The following is a 23,615-nucleotide window of genomic DNA, read 5'->3' on the forward strand; positions in this document are numbered from 1 at the left end:
TATTTCCCATAGAAATTTCAAAAACCATAAAATGATCCAAGTTCCTTCTTTGACCTCAGTTTGAGGAAATCTGCAATGGCCAACAATTTGTCTTTATCAGGCAGAATTCCTTCCTTATTAATAGTGTGCACAAGAAATTTCACCTCTTTTACTCCAAATTTACATTTATACAATTTTAATGCCATACCCCCCTGCCTAAGTTTTATTGCAATTGCTTTCAGGATTTCCATATGTTCATCCTAAGTTTTACTGACTACCAGAATGTCGTCCACATAAACGATTAATTCTGAAAATAACTCACTTCCCAAAACAAAATCCAAAGCCCTGATAAATTCAGCAACTGATAAGTTTAATCCAAAAGGTACTACACAGTATTGAATACTTTTCCCATTATGCAAAAATGCAATATATTGCCTAGAATTGGGCCCTAAAGTAATCTGATGAAATCCTGTTGTCAAATTCAAACTTGTAAAATAGTTTGCATCATCAAATGTGTACAACAATTCCTCCATTGATTCTGTGTGGTCAGTTTCCTTCTCCAGAAATTTATTTAAATGTCGACAGTCAAGAACTATTCTAAACCCACCATCTTTCTTAGCCACTGCAACCATAGGATTGTTGTACTGACTGCTACTCCTTTCTATTACCCCCCAACTCTGCTGTTTCTACAACTCCTTCTGAACAACCTTCCTCTTACTAATAAGTACTCTGTAAGGCTTAATGAAAAATGGTTCATGTAGCTCAGTTTTAACTTACATATGTAATCTTTTACCCTGCCTGGCTTGTCACTGAAAACACTATTATATTCCCACAGGAATCCCTCCAAGTCACTCCTTTCATGGCTACTTAAATTGTCTGCTGAGTTAACTTGAAAAATCTTCACTAACCACCTGGTATTCCTTATCCTCAGCCTAGTAATTTCTGTTGTCAAATACTTCTACTCCTTGTAAGTTATTGCTACAATCCTCATCATACATTATGTGTAATTTAGTTTCACCTTGAACACCAGATTTTGGACCAATAAAATTTAGCTTCATATTTAACCAATGAAACCTAGCATTAACTTTCAGTATCCAATCCATCCCTAACAACATGTTAGGGAGTCAGGTCAGTTATTAGCAGACATCCTTGCTCAAACAACATTATTGACAGTAAATGAAATTAAAGCCTACCTACTGATTAATTTACTAAGTTTCCCAGTGGCTCCTTTTATTTTAACACCAGTAATTGGAAATTCAGTATACTGTTCAGTGTTCTTTAATCTATTTCTTAATTTCAAACAATGGAAAATCCAGGATGGAATGTAACACTACCAGAGAAGGAAAGTTGCTACTCACCATATAGCGGAGATGCTGAGTCGCGATAGGCACAATAAAAAGATTCACACACTCATAGCTTTTGGCCATTAAGACCTTTGTCAGCAACACACACACACACACACACACACACACACATACACACACACACACACACAAATGCAACTTGCACACATGTCTGCAGTCTCAGAGAGCTGAAACTACATTGTGAGCAGCAGCACCAGTGCATGATGGGAGTGGCGACTGGGTGGGGGTAAGGAGGAGGCTGGAGCAGGGAGGGGGAGGGATAGTATGGTGGCAGTGGCGAACAGTGAAGTGTTGCAGTTTAGACAGAGGGCAGGAGAGAAGGTGCAGAGGGGGAAGGGGGTAAGTAGTGGAAAGGAGAGAAATAAAAATAAAAGAAATTAAAAGACTGGTTGTGGTGGTGAAATGACGACTGTGTAGTGCTGGAATGGGAACAGGAAGGGGGCTGGATTGGTGAGGACAGTGACTATCGAAGGTTGAGGCCAGGAGGGTTATGGAAATGTAGGATATATTGCAGGGAATGTTCCCACCTGCTCAGTTCAGAAAAGCTGGTGTTGGTGTGAAGGATCCATATGGCACAGGCTGTGAAGCAGTCATTGAGATGAGGGGTATTATGTTTGGCAGCGGGTTCAGCAACAGGGTGGTCCACTAGTTTTTTGGCCACAGTTTGTTGGTGGCTGTTCATGCGGACAGACAGCCTGTTGGTTGTCATGCCTACATAGAATGCAGCACAGTGGTTGCAGCTTATCTTGTAAATCACATGACTGGTTTCAGGGGTAGCCCTGCCTTTGGTGGGATAGGTGATGTTAGTGACCAGACTGGAGTAGGTGGTGGTAGGAGGATGTATGGGACAGGTCTTACATCTAGATCTATTACAGGGGTATGAGCCATGAGGTAAGGGATTGGGAGCAGGGGTTGTGTAAGGATGGACGAGCGTATTGTGTAAGTTCGGTGGATGGTGTAACACCACGTTAGGAGGGGTGGGAGGGGTAGTGAGTAGGGTATTTCTCATTTCAGGGCATGACGAGAGGTAATTGAAACCCTGGCAGAGAATGTAATTCAGTTGCTCCAGTCCCAGATGGTACTGTGTTACGACAGCACGTCAGTTTGGATTAATCCGTCAAGTGGGTTATCTAAGTGTGCTAAAGTCCTCAGCTGCTTTTCACAAAATACTCACATTCTCATATCCCCTATGTGAAATCTACTTCCATTCAAAAATTCTGATTTTATTCATAACTGCTTACTTTCCGACCAAAATTTGTTTACAAATAATTTTTCAAACTCTGCAATTGTCATTTGTGGGTTAAAATGCTGATTAGCACATGATAAAGCTTCTCCGTCTAAAAATCGTTTAGCACACTTCACTTTCATATGTTCTCGCATGCCCAGTGCAAAGCTGTCCTTGCACTGGTACAAGTAATCTACACGGTGTAATTTTCATAATAACATTATTGCAATTGTTTTTCAACATGTTATTGCCACTATATATGCTACTAAACATATTAGTCTCTAGATTTACAACTTGAGAGTTAACTGTTTAAAGATTATTTGATATTTCATTCACTTTGCTGTTTACTGAAGAAATGTGCTCTGAAACAAGTATGGATTTTAATTTTAGTTTCTCATTAATGGAATTATTTTCAGTTTCAATATAAGTTTTTATGTTATGCAATTCTGATTTTCATCTCTCGAGTTTCTCAATGACAATGTTTTCTGTTCTTCGTACTCATTCGTCGACTATGTCAACACATTTGTTAACTGGCTGTAATTCAGTAACAGCAAAGTTCTTCAAATGATCTACTTCGGGTTCTACATTGGCTACTCTTTCATTTACAATGTTTATTTGTCTGTTTGCCTTACTAACATTTTCCGTGATTGCTTCTAGTTTCTGGTCCATTTTTACAAGAATATTGTCTCTTTTTCTGAAATTATTTTCAATGTACTCTCTATTTTTTTATTTTTTTTATTTTGCTCAACAGTTTACTACCTAGTGTACTGTCCAGTAACTTAGAAAATTTTTCAAATATGTCTTCTGATTGTTGAAATGCATGAAAATGTGAAACTATATCACTTGATGAATTATCGTGGCTTTGAGTGTTTAGATTCGGCATTGATGCATGCAGCTGCCAATCCAATCTGGTTGTGATTCCGTCTTGGTCACGTACAGAAAATATATTTCTTCTATTCATTTTAACTAATTTTGCACAACTTGATGAGATGATAAAAAAGAAAACACTTCCGAAAATTATCTTTCCTATAATATTTTCAAAGTACGTCACACACCACTATTTTTGCCTGACTTTGGTATGCAGTTTCACTTCCTAACAGTTAACTATTTTACTACTCTGTTACATAAATAATGTTTTGGTACTCATCTGACAACCCATGCTGCTGGCTGTTAGTCCATTGATTCGCAGATCCAGTTTTTCCATACAGATCCTTGTTTCTATTCACATCCCAGTACTGGTATCTACATCTACATCTACATCTACATCTACATTGATACTCCGCAAGCCACCCAACGGTGTGTGGCGGAGGGCACTTTACGTGCCACTGTCACTACCTCCCTTTCCTGTTCCAGTCGCGTATGGTTCGCGGGAAGAACGACTGTCTGAAAGCCTCCGTGCGCGCTCTAATCTCTCTAATTTTACATTCGTGATCTCCTCGGGAAGTATAAGTAGGGGGAAGCAATATATTCGATACCTCATCCAGAAACGCACCCTCTCGAAACCTGGCGAGCAAGCTACACCGCGATGCAGAGCGCCTCTCTTGCAGAGTCTGCCACTTGAGTTTATTAAACATCTCCGTAACGCTATCACGGTTACCAAATAACCCAGTGACGAAACGCGCCGCTCTTCTTTGGATCTTCTCTATCTCCTCCGTCAACCCGACCTGGTACGGATCCCACACTGATGAGCAATACTCAAGTATAGGTCGAACGAGTGTTTTGTAAGCCACCACCTTTGTTGATGGACTACATTTTCTAAGGACTCTCCCAATGAATCTCAACCTGGTACCCGCCTTACCAACAATTAATTTTATATGATCATTCCACTTCAAATCGTTCCGTACGCATACTCCCAGATATTTTACAGAAGTAACTGCTACCAGTGTTTGTTCCGCTATCATATAATCATACAATAAAGGATCCTTCTTTCTATGTATTCGCAATACATTACATTTGTCTATGTTAAGGGTCAGTTGCCACTCCCTGCACCAAGTGCCTATCCGCTGCAGATCTTCCTGTATTTCGCTACAATTTTCTAATGCAGCAACTTCTCTGTATACTACAGCATCATCCGCGAAAAGCCGCATGGAACTTCCGACACTATCTACTAAGTCATTTATATATATTGTGAAAAGCAATGGTCCCATAACACTCCCCTGTGGCACGCCAGAGGTTACTTTAACGTCTGTAGACGTCTCTCCATTGGTAACAACATGCTGTGTTCTGTTTGCTAAAAACTCTTCAATCCAGCCACACAGCTGGTCTGATATTCCGTAGGCTCTTACTTTGTTTATCAGGCGACAGTGCGGAACTGTATCGAACGCCTTCCGGAAGTCAAGAAAAATAGCATCTACCTGGGAGCCTGTATCTAATATTTTCTGGGTCTCATGAACAAATAAGGCGAGTTGGGTCTCACACGATCGCTGTTTCCGGAATCCATGTTGATTCCTACATAGTAGATTCTGGGTTTCCAGAAATGACATGATACGCGAGCAAAAAACATGTTCTAAAATTCTACAAGAGATCAACGTAAGAGATATAGGTCTATAGTTTTGCGCATCTGCTCGACGACCCTTCTTGAAGACTGGGACTATCTGTGCTCTTTTCCAATCATTTGGAACCCTCCGTTCCTCTAGAGACTTGCGGTACACGGCTGTCAGAAGGGGGGCAAGTTCTTTCGCGTACTCTGTGTAGAATCGAATTGGTATCCCGTCAGGTCCAGTGGACTTTCCTCTATTGAGTGATTCCAGTTGCTTTTCTATTCCTTGGACACTTATTTCGATGTCAGCCATTTTTTCGTTTGTGCGAGGATTTAGAGAAGGAACTGCAGTGCGGTCTTCCTCTGTGAAACAGCTTTGGAAAAAGGTGTTTAGTATTTCAGCTTTACGCGTGTCATCCTCTGTTTCAATGCCATCATCATCCCGTAGTGTCTGGATATGCTGTTTCGAGCCACTTACTGATTTAACGTAAGACCAGAACTTCCTAGGATTTTCTGTCAAGTCGGTACATAGAATTTTACTTTCGAGTTCAATGAACGCTTCACGCATAGCCCTCCTTACGCTAACTTTGACATCGTTTAGCTTCTGTTTGTCTGAGAGGTTTTGGCTGCGTTTAAACTTGGAGTGGAGCTCTCTTTGCTTTCGCAGTAGTTTCCTAACTTTGTTGTTGTACCACGGTGGGTTTTTCCCGTCCCTCACAGTTTTACTCGGCACGTACCTGTCTAAAATGCATTTTACGATTGCCTTGAACTTTTTCCATAAACACTCAACATTGTCAGTGTCGGAACAGAAATTTTCGTTTCGATCTGTTAGGTAGTCTGAAATCTGCCTTCTATTACTCTTGCTAAACAGATAAACCTTCCTCCCTTTTTTTATATTCCTATTAACTTCCATATTCAGGGATGCTGCAACGGCCTTATGTGGCACAATATATTGTAAGCAATTTTTTCACTTGAAACTTAATAACCATTAGCATGCCATGCAGTTTTATACACATCCCCGCTCCTCCACCTTGTTGTAATATAACATGGCAAAAATGGTTTTGTGGTGAAGTTTGGGTTGTATATCATTGCTTAACACAAGAAAAACCATACACCACCTCTTATTATGGATAGCCTCCACCAAAATTAATAATACATATCTTGTGTAATCGAGGGTGCTGCTTCTTGATGCCACATTAATTTACTAATATTACATATATGCCCTCTTCAAGGGGGTGGAGATGAGAGAAACAGAGGAGAGTAAAAAGACTAGTGGGAGCATTGATGGAATGGAAGTCTTCGCAGTGGTGGAGTGGGAATAGGAAATGAGATAGGTGGGTGAAGGACATGGACTAGTGAAGGTTGAGACCATAGGGGTTACGGGAATGTAGAATATATATATAGCAGGGAAAGTTCCCATCTGCAGAATACACAAAAGCTGGTGATGATAAGAATGATCCAAATGCCACAAGCTGTGAAGTAGTCATTGAAGTGAAGCATGTTGTGTTGGGCAGCTTGTTCAGCAACTGAGTGGTCAATAACACGTAAAGACACATGACTGGATAAGTTGTCTCCAATCATGACTGTTGGCCTGTTTTGCCTCTTCAAATAGGGCAAAGTGATTGTAAAGAACTAGTCTTCAAATACTGGCAGGTCAAACCATCCACTTTTGTTCCTATTGAAATGGGCTCCCTTTGGTCCACCTTCTTGCCACGTGTCCCACAAATGCTCTGATTTGTAAAGGACATACGGAGGAAACAGTTTACCATCGGCACTAGCTGCCATCATGATTGAGACACTGGAATTTGATGAGTCCATCACTTTTTCAGCATGCTTACACCCTTGTTTTGTAATTATCTGCTGCTTGCCAGGATCAACCAACATGTTGGTTTCATCATAGTTGATCATGTTACTAGGTGGGAGATTCTCCAGCATTGCCTTGATATTGGAGAAAAACATCTTAACAGTCTTCACGAGCTCATTTAATATTTTCACTTAAGCGAACAGAAAGATCTTCTGACTGTCGTTTGAGGAATAAATGCACCCGTTCTTCTCCTGGCAAATTATTACGAAATTTCTTCTCTTTTCAGCCAGATTTATCAAGGTAGCCTTTAACTAAATATCTAATATGCAATTTGGTGAAAGGAAATCCCCAATGTGCAGCCCTCAAGATACCTTGCTTCAACATTTCTTCTTCTTCTTTATTTAGCACTGGCTGTCCTCCCATTTTTTCGGATGTTCTTCCTGCACTTCATTTTGTAGTGTTGATTTAGGTACACCATGCAAATCACATGCTTTTCTGTATGATAATTTACCACTCTGAATATCATGAACAGCTTTATCTAATAGTTCCTGGTCATAATTACATTTCACTGTGGCACCTCTCCTGCTCTTATACATTCTTGGCATTGTCTGAAACCACCCCACACAGTACACAGTTTTACAAAAACTGTCGTTATTTTATAACCTTGCATGAGAAACTCGACAAACTTGTACAGAAATTGTCTCAATGCTGTTAGCTACTGAGTCGTCGACAATTATGGTTACAATAACTTCCCACTCGGTGCAACAATAGAAAGTTTCCACTTTACGATAGTGCATGGATTTTTAACACTGAGACTGTTCATCAGGTTATTCACCTAGTAAAACAATTGATGCAAAATAAAAGTTGTGGAAAGTGATAAATGCAATCTTGCACTTAAAATAACTGGCGCACGGACATTAAAATAAGTAACTCTTTGTTTCTATGCAGTGGCAAAGAGCAAATAAGCCATACTGTCTGAAATCACCCCATTTGACGGTATATTTTTTAATCAGGTTGAAATACACTGACAGAAATGGTACAAAATGTGCGCTGAAAGAGATGAAGCAGTATTTAAAAAAGAACTGATTTAACAGTATTATTAAAAATGGTTCCCTATCAGTCCTGGACAAATAAAGTTAATTGAAATTTACAGTCAATTAAAGTAAAGAAAAAGCTTTAAAGGATACATCAATATGTTACAAATTACCATTATAAAAATTATTTCATTAATTTTTATAGATATTCGTAGTGACCAAAGTTCCAGGGCCATATCAATGAGTCACAGCTTGAAGTGGCCAACTCTTTTAAATACTTTGTAGTAACACTTTCTAGGGATATGAAATGGAAGGATCATATATGCTCAATTATGGGCAAAACAAGTGGTAGACTTGGGTTTATTACCAGAATGCTGGGGAAGTGCAATGAGTCTACAAAGGAGATTACTTACAAATCACTCATGCAATCCATTCTAGAATATTGCTTAAGTGTGTGGGACTCATGTGAAATAGGACTAACTGAGGATACTGAACATATACATAGAAGGGCAGCATGACCGGTCAAAGTTTTATTTGACCCGTGGGAGAGTGTTACATTTATACTGAAGAAATTGACCAGACAGACTCTTGAAGTAAGACATAAACTATCCCAAGAAAGTCTACTAATAAATTTTCAAGAACCAGCTTTAAATGATGACTCTAGGATGTACTGCAGTCCCCAGTGTATCACTCACATAATGATCATGAGGACAAGATTAGAATAATTACAGTAGGCACAGATGCACTCAGTCATTCTTTCCACATTCCATATGGAACGGAATGTGAAGAAACCCTAGTAACTGGTACAATGTGACGAACGCTCTGCCATGCACTTCATGGTGGTTTGCAAAATATGGAAGTAGATGTAGAGCTAGGAAATGACAAAAACCACAATAGAATATCTGTGGATAAATTATCTATTATTATTTTAATATGGTCTTTTCTATCCACATTGAGAACAGGAGAAACTGATTAATTAATTGGCTTTAATTAAATCAGCACAGGTATATCATGGATTATGCACTTAAGACAACTCCATAATGTTATTCAATGTTATACAACTGAGTGAAGATCAAACACAGACATTGTGTTCTTCGTGGCTCCAAGCATTATCATGCTGTACCAGGGCCATTACATAAGTACAGCTTCTCAAAAAGGAGTGTGTAACACCATAAGAGGGGATAGAAATATGCCAACAAAGAGTGTTCGCAGGTAGGGTCACACTGTGCTACAGGGGGTGAATCTTAAGGGGCAGGCGGCAGTACAGAGTCCTGAGAGGGAGGGGCGGAAACTTCTGAGAGAACAGTGCAGACAGGAGTGTAGGTACTTAAGGTATGAATTGACATTCTTTGTTAAAGGCACAGACTCCGCATATACAGTTTTCTCAGCAGTCTTTTGGTCTCTCTTTGTATGGTCCCTTATTGCCATCACTTTAAAATGTTTTCACTTGTCTCTCCCTTACCTTGCAAACACTCCTCCTCCCTCAAAGGAATAAGTCACCCTTCATTCTTTTGAATCCACCTGCCCTCCCTTCCAATTCCCTCCCCCCCCCCCCCCACTCATCTCCTCCCTTTTCCCCAACATAGCTTTATCCTTGGTCCCTGCTCCCCTTACACTTGTTCACTTTTTCTGTTTCCTCCAATAGAGCCCTAACCAAAAGTGGGCCACAGCAGCAGGCATAGTATAGTTGTGTGTGCATGACTGTATTTATTTGCACAGAAGGGGAAAAAATGTTTGTAAAGTGAGATATTGTTTTCCTTCTCTTGTTAGGTGTACTAGTGATCTGCCCTGGTTTCGCAGGGCTAGCAGTAAGTATCTGCAGCCAGACAACTTGTCTGGCATAATAAATTAGATATGAGGATAAGTCAATAGAATGCTCCAAAATCAGTTTACCATATCATTTTTAAATTATAGATACACATTCGGCAGCAGATGTGTTCTTGTCATAGAGACTGTGGGGCATCACATGGCAGCCATTGTGAGACAGCTGGTATGCTGCAGGAATATACACTGTAGAACAGAAGGTGATCGTGCAATTTTTGTGAACCAAATGACGTACTATAGGATAAGTGTATCGCGAAATGTGTCCCATATGTGGCAACAGCTGTTCATCATAGAAAGCTGTGTTCGAATGGGTCCAAAACTTAAGGGAGGGCAAAGCGTCAGAGATCAGGAATGTCCTAGTCATCCTGTGGCAGTAGCAATTGAAACCACAGTGTAGTGTGTGCAACAGATCATTTGTAATAACCAAATTTTGATAATCGATGAGTTAGTGTGTGCTGTAGACTGCTCACATGGAACCTTTTACATTATCATACATGAGCTGCTGAAGTCTCATAAAGTTTGTGCTCACTGGATGCATACATGTTGACTAAGGAAAACAAAATGAACATAGTACCTGCCTTTGCAGCATTTCGTTCTGTACTCGGAGGAAAGAGAGGACTGAATGGCACAAGTTGAGATGGAGGACAACCAAATGATTGTCCATGGAATGGAAACATTACAGTGCCCAACAACAAAAAAGTCCAAGACCATTCCATCAGTCTGCAAGTTTATGCTCATCATGTTTTGGCACTTGCCAAGGGTCTCACTGATGAAATCCAGCATCACAGTGAGACAGTTAATGCCACGTCATATTGCACTGCTCAGCAGGAACTTCAACAGGCCATTCAATGCAAACTTCTGGCCTCTTGACAAAATATAGTGATCCTTCGAGATGATAATGACCACCCTCAAACAGCAAGACAAACACAGGAGCTGTTATGAAAACTTCAGGGAAAACACTTGAAAAATCCTCTCTACAGTCCCAGCGTAGCCCCCAGTGACTTTCATCTGTTTGAGCCCCTAAAATTTCATTTGGATGGCCAACATTTTGAAAGTGATGATGCCAAAACCGAAGGAGTTACATGTGGGCTATGGCACCAACCAAAAGATTTCTTTGCCGTCAGCTATTAAGTACTTGTAGGAAGATGGGAAAAGTGTGTGACTGTATGGGCTGAATATGTAGAAAAGTGATATATATGTAAGAAAGTTATTTTGATTATTATTGTTTCTATCCTTTTTTGCAACTTATTTATTGACTTACACTTGTACATGAACTTTCCATGTGAATCAGTATGTCTATTAGTGAAAACTGTGTCAATATCAGTACAGTAGATCCTGATTTTAGCCTTCACATATAGACAAAAAAATGTCAAAGAGGAATTTACTGTAGTACTACCTATAGATGATCATTGGCTATTTCTTCTTGCATCATTGTTTATATTCCTCTCTGTAATTTCTAGTTGTGTGTAAAAAGACTTGTAGTTTTTAGTAGGTAGTGATATATTAATAAAAGGATTAATTAATTTGTAGGTAAAGGAGAATGCCTTAGCAATTGAGACAGACATCTCCGTCATACTCTGTGGTTCTTACCGTCGCGGAAAGCCAACATGTGGTGACATAGATGTTCTCCTGCTTGTGGAAGTGATCTCAAACAATTTTTTAGTGGAATTATTGAAGAGGCTCAGAGCATGTGGTAAGTCCTTCCATTCACGTAATGGTCAATAAATGCTCGTAGAAGCAGGGTCTTAACCACAACTCAGACTACTGATAAATACGAAGGGCATACATAGCTACTGAGAATTACTCAGTTACAATGGTTATATTTCATGGAACACTTATAAAATTGCTTCACTTTCAAATTAGCAGGAAATGAAAGTAATACATGATTGGAAAAGTAAATTATGTACTTGTTGTTGTTGTTGTGGTCTTCAGTCCTGAGACTGGTTTGATGCAGCTCTCCATGCTATTCTATCCTGTGCAAGTTTCTTCATCTCCCAGTACCTACTGCAACCTACATCCTTCTGAATCTGCTTAGTGTATTCATCTCTTGGTCTCCCCCTACGATTTTTACCCTCCACGCTGCCCTCCAATACTAAATTGGTGATCCCTTGATGCCTCAGAACATGTCCTACCAACCGATCCCTTCTTCTGGTCAAGTTGTGCCACAAACTCCTCTTCTCCCCAATCCTATTCAGTACCTCCTCATTAGTTATGTGATCTACCCATCTAATCTTCAGCATTCTTCTGTAGCACCACATTTCAAAAGCTTCTATTCTCTTCTTGTCCAAACTATTTACCGTCCATGTCTCACTTCCATACATGGCTACACTCCATACAAATACTTTCAGAAATGACTTCCTCACACTTAAATCTATACTCGATGTTAACAAATTTCTCTTCTTCAGAAACGCTTTCCTTGCCATTGCCAGTCTACATTTTATATCCTCTCTACTTCAACCATCATCAGTTATTTTGCTCCCCAAATAGCAAAACTCCTTTACTACTTTAAGTGTCTCATTTCCTAATCTAATACCCTCAGCATCACCCAACTTAATTCGACTACATTCCATTATACTCGTTTTGCCTTTGTTGATGTTCATCTTATATCCTCCCTTCAAGACGCCATCCATTCCGTTCAACTGCTCTTCCAAGTCCTTTGCTGTCTCTGACAGAATTACAATGTCATCGGCGAACCTCAAAGTTTTTATTTCTTCTCCATGGATTTTAATACCTACTCCGAATTTTTCTTTTGTTTCCTTTACTGCTTGCTCAATATACAGATTGAATAACATCGGGGAGAGGCTACAACCCTGTCTCACTCCCTTCCCAACCACTGCTTCCCTTTCATGTCCCTCGACTCTTATAACTGCCATCTGGTTTCTGTACAAATTGTAAATAGCCTTTCGCTCCCTGTATTTTACCCCTGCCACCTTTAGAATTTGAAAGAGAGTATTCCAGTCAACATTGTCAAAAGCTTTCTCTAAGTCTACAAATGCTAGAAACGTAGGTTTGCCTTTCCTTAATCTTTCTTCTAAGATAAGTCGTAAGGTCAGTATTGCCTCACGTGTTCCAGTATTTCTACGGAATCCAAACTGATCTTCCCCAAGGAAGGCTTCTACTAGTTTTTCCATTCGTCTGTAAAGAATTCGTGTTAGTATTTTGCAGCTGTGGCTTATTAAACTGATTGTCCGGTAATTCTCACATCTGTCAACACCTGCTTTCTTTGGGATTGGAATTATTATATTCTTCTTGAAGTCTGAGGGTATTTCGCCTGTTTCATACATCTTGCTCACCAGATGGTAGAGTTTTGTCAGGACTGGCTCTCCCAAGGCCGTCAGTAGTTCCAATGGAATGTTGTCTACTCCGGGGGCCTTGTTTCGACTCAGGTCTTTCAGTGCTCTGTCAAACTCTTCACGCATTATCGTATCTCCCATTTCATCTTCATCTACATCCTCTTCCATTTCCATAATATTGTCCTCAAGTACATTGCCCTTGTATAGACCCTCTATATACTCTTTCCACCTTTCTGCTTTCCCTTCTTTGCTTAGAACTGGGTTTCCATCTGAGCTCTTGATGTTCATACAAGTGGTTCTCTTATCTCCAAAGGTCTCTTTAATTTTCCTGTAGGCAGTATCTATCTTACCCCTAGTGAGATAAGCCTCTACATCCTTACATTTGTCCTCTAGCCATCCCTGCTTAGCCATTTTGCACTTCCAGTCGATCTCATTTTTGAGATGTTTGTATCCCTTTTTGCCTGCTTCATTTACTGCATTTTTATATTTTCTCCTTTCATCAATTAAATTCAACATTTCTTCTGTTACCCAAGGATTTCTACTAGCCCTCGTCATTTTACCTACTTGATCCTCTGCTGCCTTCACTACTTCATCCCTCAAAGCTACCCATTCTTCTTCTACTGTATTTCTTTCCCCCATTCCTGTCAATTGTTCCCTTATGCTCTCCCTGAAACTCTGTACAACCTCTGGTTCTTTCAGTTTATCCAGGTCCCATCTCCTTAAATTCCCACCTTTTTGCAGTTTCTTCAGTTTTAATCTACAGGTCATAACCAATAGATTGTGGTCAGAGTCCGCATCTGCCCCTGGAAATGTCTTTCAATTTAAAACCTGGTTCCTAAATCTCTGTCTTACCATTATATAATCTATCTGATACCTTTTAGTATCTCCAGGGTTCTTCCATGTATACAACCTTCTATTATGATTCTTAAACCAAGTGTTAGCTATGATTAAGTTGTGCTCTGTGCAAAATTCTACCAGGCGGCTTCTTCTTTCATTTCTTAGCCCCAATCCATATTCACCTACTACATTTCCTTCTCTCCCTTTTCCTACACTCGAATTCCAGTCACCCATGACAATCAAATTTTCGTCTCCCTTCACTATCTGAATAATTTCTTTTATTTCATCATACATTTCTTCAATTTCTTCGTCATCTGCAGAGCTAGTTGGCATATAAACTTGTACTACTGTAGTAGGTGTGGGCTTCGTATCTATCTTGGCCACAATAATGCGTTCACTAAGCTGTTTGTAGTAGCTTACCCGCGTTCCTATTTTCCTATTCATTATGTACTTGGTGTCTATGAAAGTAGCCAGTTTCTCTAAAACTGGTAAAGTGCTACAACTATTCATCTTCACAAGAAAGAAGACAGTCAGACAAGACCAAATCAACAACAGATCTAACCTACCCATAGTTTAAAAGATATTCCCTAAAGTTTTTACAAATTGCATAGAAAAGACTTTGGATTTTATCAAACCAAAGCAGGAATCAAGCTTTAAAAATCAATATGGCATAGTGACAATTTGCAAATCATGACTGAAATTATAAAATGGAGCAGTGAGTATGAGCTACATCTTTTTCTGGGATCTATATATTTTGAGAAGACTTTTGACTCAGTTTCAACAAAGTCTGTACTCTCATCCCTTGAGAAACATAATACTGATTTGGCCTGTGTTAGTGGGCTGAAAAAAGTATATATCTGTGTCACAGCTTCTGTTAGTCTTCAGTGGGATAGTGGATGATTCACAATTGAAAGATATGTCAGACAGTGAGATTCCACATCACAACAATTATTCTTAGCAGATCAGATGGATTTTTCCAGATCTGTATTCTACGAAAGAGATTAACAAATACTTGTTTATGGAAGATATCTGATCCACCATTAGTTGGTGATGACACTATTTTTTTGCCTCTAGTGCAGATGAGCTTCAACAGTTAATAAGAACAACTGATTGAGCTTGTTTCAAAGTGGACCAAAAATTGAGTTATAGTAGAGTAAAGTAATGTGTAATCAAATAAAACCCGAGAAGCAATTGATGACTTTTTATATCATCCTTGAGTGCTGTTGTTAGGTTGAGCAGAGAATTAGAAACTAAGCTTCAGAGGTATCTGAGAAGGAATGTTTGCAATCAGTGTGTACTACATATTTTGACTCCTGCAGTGGACCTGGCCTGAAATGTTAAAAACACTAGAGAACTGAGAATTGCTCAGCAACCGGTAAGAGAACTATGTGACTATTTAGTTAGTGTACTGATGTCAGTCTTGGTGTAAACAGCTCTTGTCAGTTGTAATTAATAATGGTTTACGGTAACCAGTCCTTGTTTATGAACAACAAAGGCACACAGGACAATGTCAATACAAAGTTTTTATGATTGTGTGCTTGATTTAACATCTGGGGGGGGGGGGGGGGGGGGACTTACTACAGAAATTGTAGAAAGAAGAGGAGCAGTTGGTCATCTGTTTTAAAATGTAAACGACACAGAAGATATGTGACCCTACTCCCCCCCACCCAAAGAAAATGAATAAATAAAGTATAGAAAGGTTGTCATATGCATTCCACTAGCATCTGAAAAACTAAGGCTCATATTGGGGCTGCTTGGATTTTCTTCTTTATACCCTCTGACACTGACCATAATGTGTAATTGTAACTCACTTGTCACGCTGCTTCATTTCCTGATGGACATTGTTTCTAAAATCCTTCCAAAGGTCCACTGCACAGTGCCAGTGCCTCCAATGTTCTGGAAATAATTCCTTTGTCATTTTAGGAAACCAAGGGAGGGAGGGTGGGGTAGATTTAGTAAGTACTGTGAGTGCAAAGCTATCTGGCTTTTGTTTTTGGCCAGAAACTATCAGAACCCATTGCTAGGATAGCAGGAGAGTTTTCGTGGTGGAGAATCTAAGCCTTTGGTTGCCAGAATGTAGGCCAGTTTTTCTGTAGTACCTCACCTTATTTGTTTATCATTCAAATGTCAGTTAACTATGACTGGTTGGGAATTAAATTCAAGATGGACTACTTCTTTTATCTTGTAAAAACAGGACAATATAGTTTTCCTTTATTATTTGAGTCACATGATGCATAAGCCATTTGTTTCCTTCGATTATAACCAGAATATTGGAAGCTGGATATAATTTATCCCCAGGTGCAAAGTTGAAGCTAATTGAGAAATACTCATATTATGAGAAGCTTTCTCATCATCTATTGGCCGCTGAGTGCTTCTCTGCACATATTCTACATGAGAAACACAGTTGTGAAGAATGAATTTCATGATTGGTTACAGTGAATGTTTGGTAGTAATCATTCCACCACAAGGCTCATTAGCTGAATGGTCATCTCAAACACAAAAAGTGACTTGTCTTACACTTAGACTTTACAAGACATTTTTTTTTTTCAAACATAAGGAAAAACAAAGTACTGAGAAGCATGGAGTACTCGTACACACAAGAAATACCGTCCACAAAGACATACAGTGATACACAGAATGATTTTTTTTAATATCAAAAATATCTGTAATGTGTGCAAATAAAATAATTTGCTACTTTAATGCATTTCTTATTCATAATCTATTGTAAATTCAGTTTGCAGGTTAAACCCACAAATAAAGATTTACCAGTATGTCCAAATCATGTGGTTCCTTTTGCTGTAGGATGAAACATATTAATAGTATAATGGTTCTGTTGTGCTTTTGTGGTCAGGAACTTGATTTTTCATGTGCATGTGTGCTCTTGAGAGTTTGTAAATGCTAAACAAAAGTAGGATGGAAATTATCAATATTTTAGTTAGAGAGGCAGGTGTGTTGAACCACAGTGTGTTTTATACATAATCCCTTCATGTGGTGAAATGCAAATGGGTTGGGTTGGGTTGTTTGTGGGAAGAGACCAAACAGCGAGGTCATTGGTCTCATCGGATTAGGGAAGGATGGGGAAGGAAGTCGGCCATGCCCTTTCAAAGGAACCATCCTGGCATTTGCCTGGAGCGATTTAGGGAAAACATGGAAAACCTAAAACAGGATGGTCGGACGCGGGATTGAACAAAATGCAAATATGTTCATCTGTAGCGCAAGGGTTTTATTTTCTGCAGTAAATTAAATTTTGTACAAAATTGTGGTGTAAAATGGTTGTGACTAACCGTGAACTATTTAAAAGGCTGCTCCATAAATTGATTATTGCAACTTGGTTTTTGATATGTGACTTGTTCCGTTTGACACAATTTTCCTCATTTCTTTTTGTGCTCAGGACATGAGTTTTCATGATTTTATGGGATTTTCTTCTGAGATTTTTTCCCAAGTTTACACCTCACCTGATGTATGGTGATTTTTTTGTGTAATTTTCTCTCTGAAACAGACTTTCCACTTTTTGGTTAAATATTGAACAAAACAAGTCTATAAAAAATCGTTTACCATGAAAACAAATCATGTGAAAGAAACCAGTCACAAACAAAAATTTAAAGTTTATACTTCTGTCTTTGCCCAGACAACAGTGTCACTCTCCAAACAACCTTTTTTTTTTTTTTTCGTTCTCAGATGATTATAAACATATGATTTTCATGTCAGCTTTTTTTTCTAAAATATTATAGTATTTCATTTTTGTAGTTATTTGCTGTTATGTATACTTCATTACTTTTGTATGCTCATTCACCAAGTCAATTTTCTGAAGATGATATTTTATATTTCATACATAATGATTAAAAGTTTATTCTTTGTAGTAAATACACACTGTAACTAGCACACTGATGTATTCATTGTCCATTATGCACTACCAGTTGTGAAAACTGCAAGACCCAAAAACACCAAAATAGATCCAGGCTACCAGAATGTTTTGAACCAAGTGCAAGGTGTAAGTGACCAACATTGCAGAGGTGTGTGTGCCCAGCTGTGGAAAAAATAGTGTTATGCCTCATTCAGTCATGGGAAACCAGTAAGGTGTAGTGAAAATGTAATGGCAGTCACCACTAGAAGATTGATCTGCTGGATTCTAGTCTACACAGTGTGGGCACAACTAGAGTGACCATTACCATGTCCACACAGGTGTAATGAACTGTACAGCTTCATCCAGAATATTGGCTCTATGCTGGACCACTGCAGCTGTTGTGGACCTTCAGCAGTTCAATACTGTGCATTGTGTGGCATGGCACTGGCTAAATGCATTGTAGAGAAACCCCTATTACACAGATAAATGCCATCACTCATGTGCTGAGTAGCAAGGCTTGATGCTTTCAAACAGGTCCAACATCACTCTGTCCTAAAACTATGGCCACGCAATGACTCAGACCTTACAGCCTGCTCTGTTGAGCAGCATCATGCTTGTATCCCAACTGTTGTCATTGCGGATCAAGTACGAGATGCAATCAAACTACAACATGTTGATGTTGTGAGTGTTAGCTGCCACATTGGGGATATCTTAGAGCCTGAGGTAACTGTTTGCAGTTTCTGGACCCTCTTACAAATGTGCAGAGATAAATTGTGCAGGAATATATTCAGGCCTTTTGTTATTTTATTCAATTATGTTTACAGACCCTCACTGGAGCAGTTAATGACTGGACTGATTTCTCCATTGGAAATCTCTGTCTGTTCTGTAATCCAAATAATACCTTATGTTCTCTGTTCTTAATATTTCATATAAGTAATGTTCAGTAATGTGCATTTCTCTTGGTGTAATTTTCTCAAACATTATTTTGCAACTTCCATGTCAAAAATATGATGGTATGGTTAAATGATGATGGCGTCCTCTTGGGTAAAATATTCCGAAGGTAAAATAGTTCCCGATTCGGATCTCCGGGCGGGGACTACCCAAGAGGACGTCGTTATCAGGAGAAAGAAAACTGGCATTCTGCGGATCGGAGTATGGAATGTCACATCACTTAGTTGGGCAGGTAGGTTAGAAAACTTAAAAGGCGAAATGGATAGGTTAAAGTTTGATATAGTGGGAATTAGTGAAGTTCGGTGGCAGGAGGAACAAGACTTTTGGTCAGGTGAATACAGGGTTATAAATACAAAATCAAATAGGGGTAATGCAGGAGTAGGTTTAATAAAGAATAAAAAAAATAGGAGTGCGGGTAAGCTACTATAAACAGCATAGTGAACGCATTATTGTGGCCAAGATAGACACGAAGCCCACACCTACTACAATAGTACAAGTTTATATGCCAACTAGCTCTGCAGATGATGAAGAAATTGATGAAACGTACGACGAGATAAAAGAAAATATTCAGGTAGTGAAGGGAGACAAAAATTTAATAGTCATGGGTGACTGGAATTCGAGAGTAGGAAAAGGGAGAAGAGGAAACATAGCAGGTGAATATGAATTGGGGGAAAGAAATGAAAGAGGATGCCGTCTGGTAGAATTTTGCACAGAGCACAACCTAATCATAGCTAGCACTTGGTTCAAGAATCATAAAAGAAGATTGTATACATGGAAGAAGCCTGGAGATACTGACAGGTTTCAGATAGATTTTATAATGGTAAGACAGAGATTTAGGATCCAGGTTTTAAATTGTAAGACATTTACAGGGGCAGATATGGACTCTGACCACAATCTATTGGTTATGAACTGTAGATTAAAACTGAAGAAACTGCAAAAAGGTGGGAATTTAAGGAAATGGAACCTGGATAAACTGACTAAACTAGAGGTTGTACAGAGTTTCAGGGAGAGCATAAGGGAACAATTGACAAGAATGGGGGAAAGAAATACAGTAGAAGAATGGGTAGCTCTGAGGGATGAAGTAGTGAAGGCAGCAGAGGATCAAGTAGGTAAAAAGACGAGGGCTAGTAGAAATCCTTGGGTAACAGAAGAAATGTTGTTGTTGTTGTTGTTGTTGTTGTTGTTGTCTTCAGTCCTGAGACTGGTTTGATGCAGCTCTCCATGCTACTCTATCCTGCGCAAGCTTCTTCATCTTCCGGTACCTACTGCAACCTACATCCTTCTGAATCTTCTTAGTGTATTCATCTCTTGGTCTCCCACTATGATTTTTACCCTACACGCTGCGCTCCAATACTAAATTGGTGACCCCTTGATGCCCCAGAACATGTCCTACCAACCAATCCCTTCTTCTAGTCAAGTTGTGCCACAAACTTCTCTTCTCCCCAATCCTATTCAACACCTCCTCATTAGTTATGTGATCTACCCATCTAATCTTCAGCATTCTACTGTAGCACCACATTTCAAAAGCTTCTATTCTCTTCTTGTCCAAACTATTTACCGTCCATGTCTCACTTCCATACATGGCTACACTCCATACAAATACTTTCAGAAATGACTTCCTGACACTTAAATCTATACTCGATGTTAACAAATTTCTCTTCTTCAGAAACGCTCTCCTTCCCATTGCCAGTCTATATTTTATATCCTCTCTACTTCGACCATCATCAGTTATTTTGCTCCCCAAATAGCAAAACTCCTTTACTACTTTAAGTGTCTCATTTCCTAATCTAATTCCCTCGGCATCACCCGACTTAATTTGACTACATTCCATTATCCTCGTTTTGCTTTTGTTGATGCTCAACTTATATCCTCCCTTCAAGACACTATCCATTCCATTCAACAGCTCTTCCAAGTCCTTTGCTGTCTCTGACAGAATTACAATGTAATCGGCGAACCTCAAAGTTTTTATTTCTTCTCCATGGATTTTAATACCTACTCCAAATTTTTCTTTTCTTTCCTTCACTGCTTGCTCAATATACAGATTGAATAACATTGGGGAGAGGCTACATCCCTGTCTCACTCCCTTCCCAACCACTGCCTCCCTTTCACGCCCCTCGCCGGCCGGAGTGGTCGAGCGGTTAAAGGCGCTACAGTCTGGAACCGCACGAGCGCTACGGTCGCAGGTTCGAATCCTGCCTCGGGCATGGATGTGTGTGATGTTCTTAGGTTAGTTTGGTTTAAGTAGTTCTAAGTTCTATGGGACTTATGACCACAGCAGTTGAGTCCCATAGTGCTCAGAGCCATTTGAACCATTTTTCACGCCCCTCAACTCTTATAACTGCCATTTGGTTTCCATACAAATTGTAAATAGCCTTTCGCTCCCTGTATTTTACCCCTGCCACCTTCAGAATTTGAAAGAGAGTATTCCAGTCAACATTGTCAAAAGCTTTCTCTAAGACTACAAATGCTAGAAACGTAGGTTTGCCTTTCCTTAATCTAGCTTCTAAGATAAGCCGTAGGGTCAGTATTGCCTCATGTGTTCCAATGTTTCTACGGAATCCAAAATGATCTTCCCCAAGTTCGGCTTCTACTAGTTTTTCCATTCGTCTGTAAAGAATTTGTGTTAGTATTTTGCAGCCATGACTTATTAAACTGATAGTTTGGTAATTTTCACATCTGTCAACACCTGCTTTCTTTGGAATTGGAATTATTATATTCTTTTCGAAGTCTGAGGGTATTTTGCCTGTCTCATACATCTTGGTCACCAGATGGTAGAGTTTTGTCAGGACTGGCTCTCCCAAGGCTTTCAGTAGTTCTACTAGAATGTTGTCTAATCCCGGGGCATTGTTTCGACTCAGGTCTTTCAGTGCTCTGTCAAACTCTTCACGCAGTATCGTATCTCCCATTTCATCTTCATCTACATCCTCTTCCATTTCCATAATATTGTCCTCAAGTACATGGACCTTGTATAGACCCTCTATATACCCCTTCCACCTTCCTGCTTTCCCTTCTTTGCTTAGAACTGGGTTTCCATCTGAGCTCTTGATATTCATACAAGTGGTTCTCTTATCTCCAAAGGTCTCTTTAATTTTCCTGTAGGCAGTATCTATCTTACCCCTAGTGAGATAAGCCTCTACATCCTTACATTTATTCTCTATCCATCCCTGCTTAGCCATTTTGCTAATTATTGAAGAAATTATGAGAAATGTTGAATTTAATTGATGAAAGTAGAAAATATAAAAATGAAGTAAATGAAGCAGGCAAAAATGAATACAAACGTCTAAAAAATGAGATCGACAGGAAGTGCAAAATGGCTAAGCAAGGATGGCTAGAGGACAAATGTAAGGATGTAGAGGCTTATCTCACTAGGGGTAAGATAGATACTGCCTACAGGAAAATTAAAGAGACCTTTGGAGAAAAGAGAACCACTTGTATGAATATCAAGAGCTCAGATGGAAACCCAGTTCTAAGCAAAGAAGGGAAAGCAGAAAGGTGGAAAGAGTATATAGAGGGTCTATACAAGGGCGACGTACTTGAGGACAATATTCTGGAAATGGAAGAGAATGTAAATGAAGGCGAAATGGGAGATACAATACTGCGTGAAGAGTTTGACAGAGCACTGAAAGACCTGAGTCGAAACAATGCCCCGGGATTAGACAACATTCCAGTAGAACTACTGAAAGCCTTGGGAGAGCCAGTCCTGACAAAACTCTACCATCTGGTGAGCAAGATGTATGAGACAAGCAAAATACCCTCAGACTTCAAGAAGAATATAATACTTCCACTGCCAAAGAAAACAGGTGTTGACAGATGTGAAAATTACTGCACAATCAGTCAATAAGCCACAGCTGCAAAATACTAACACGAATTCTTTACAGACGAATGGAAAAACTAGTAGAAGCCAACCTTGGGGAAGATCAGTTTGGATTCCGTAGAAATGTTGGAACATGTGAGGCAATACTGACCTTAGGACTCACCTTAGAAGAAAGTTTAAGGAAAGGCAAACCTACGTTTCTAGCATTCATAGACTTGGAGAAAGCTTTTGACAATGTTGACTGGAATACTCTCTTTCAAATTCTAAAGGTGGCAAGGGTAAAATACAGGGAGCGAAAGGCTATTTACAATTTGTACAGAAGCCAGATGGCAGTTATAAGAGTCGAGGGACATGAAAGGGAAGCAGCGGTTGGGAAGGGAGTGAGACAGGGTTGAAGCCTCTCCCCGATGTTATTCAATCTGTATATTGGGCAAGCAGTAAAGGAAACAAAAGAAAAATTTGGAGTAGGTATTAAAATCCATGGAGAAGAAATAAAAACTTTGAGGTTCGCCGATGACATTGTAATTCTGTTAGAGACAGCAAAGGACTTGGAAGAGCATTTGAACGGAATGGACATTGTCTTGAAAGGAGGATATAAGATGAACATCAACAAAAGCAGAACGAGGGTAATGGAATGTAGCCGAATTAAGTCGGGTGATGCTGAGGGAATTAGATTAGGAAATGAGGCACTTAAAGTAGTAAAGGAGTTTTGCTATTTGGGGAGCAAAATAACTGATGATGGTTGACGAAGAGAGGATATAAAATGTAGACTGGCAATGGCAAGAAAAGCATTTCTGAAGAAGAGAAATTAGTTAACATCGAGTATAGATTTAAGTGTCAGGAAGTCATTTCTGAAAGTATTTGCATGGAGTGTAGCCATGTATGGAAGTGAAACATGGACGATAAATAGTTTGGACAAGAAGAGAATAGAAGCTTTTGAAATGTGGTGCTACAGAAGAATGCTGAAGATTAGATGGGTAGATCACATAACTAATGAGGAGGTATTGAATAGAATTGGGGAGAAGATGAGTTTGTGGCACAACTTGACAAGAAGAAGGGACCGGTTGGTAGGACATGTTCTGAGGCGTCAAGGGATCACAAAATTAGCATTGGAGTGTAAAAATCATAGAGGGAGACCAAGAGATGAATACACTAAGCAGATTCAGA

At 39.4% G+C, this 23,615-nt stretch overlaps 1 protein-coding gene across 2 annotated transcripts in view; it reads left to right on the forward strand.

Moving 5' to 3' along the window:
- Positions 1-23,615, forward strand: part of LOC124802924 (DNA polymerase lambda-like) — a 176,294-nt gene that overhangs the window by 100,625 nt on the left and 52,054 nt on the right. For both annotated transcript variants that reach the window (XM_047263997.1, XM_047263996.1), the window contains exon 5: positions 11,240-11,402. In XM_047263997.1, coding sequence (XP_047119953.1) covers positions 11,240-11,402 — 163 coding nt within the window. The remainder of the gene's footprint in view (positions 1-11,239; positions 11,403-23,615) is intronic.

The sequence above is a fragment of the Schistocerca piceifrons genome, chromosome 6, assembly GCF_021461385.2.
Source record: "Schistocerca piceifrons isolate TAMUIC-IGC-003096 chromosome 6, iqSchPice1.1, whole genome shotgun sequence".
Lineage (NCBI taxonomy): Eukaryota > Metazoa > Arthropoda > Insecta > Orthoptera > Acrididae > Schistocerca > Schistocerca piceifrons.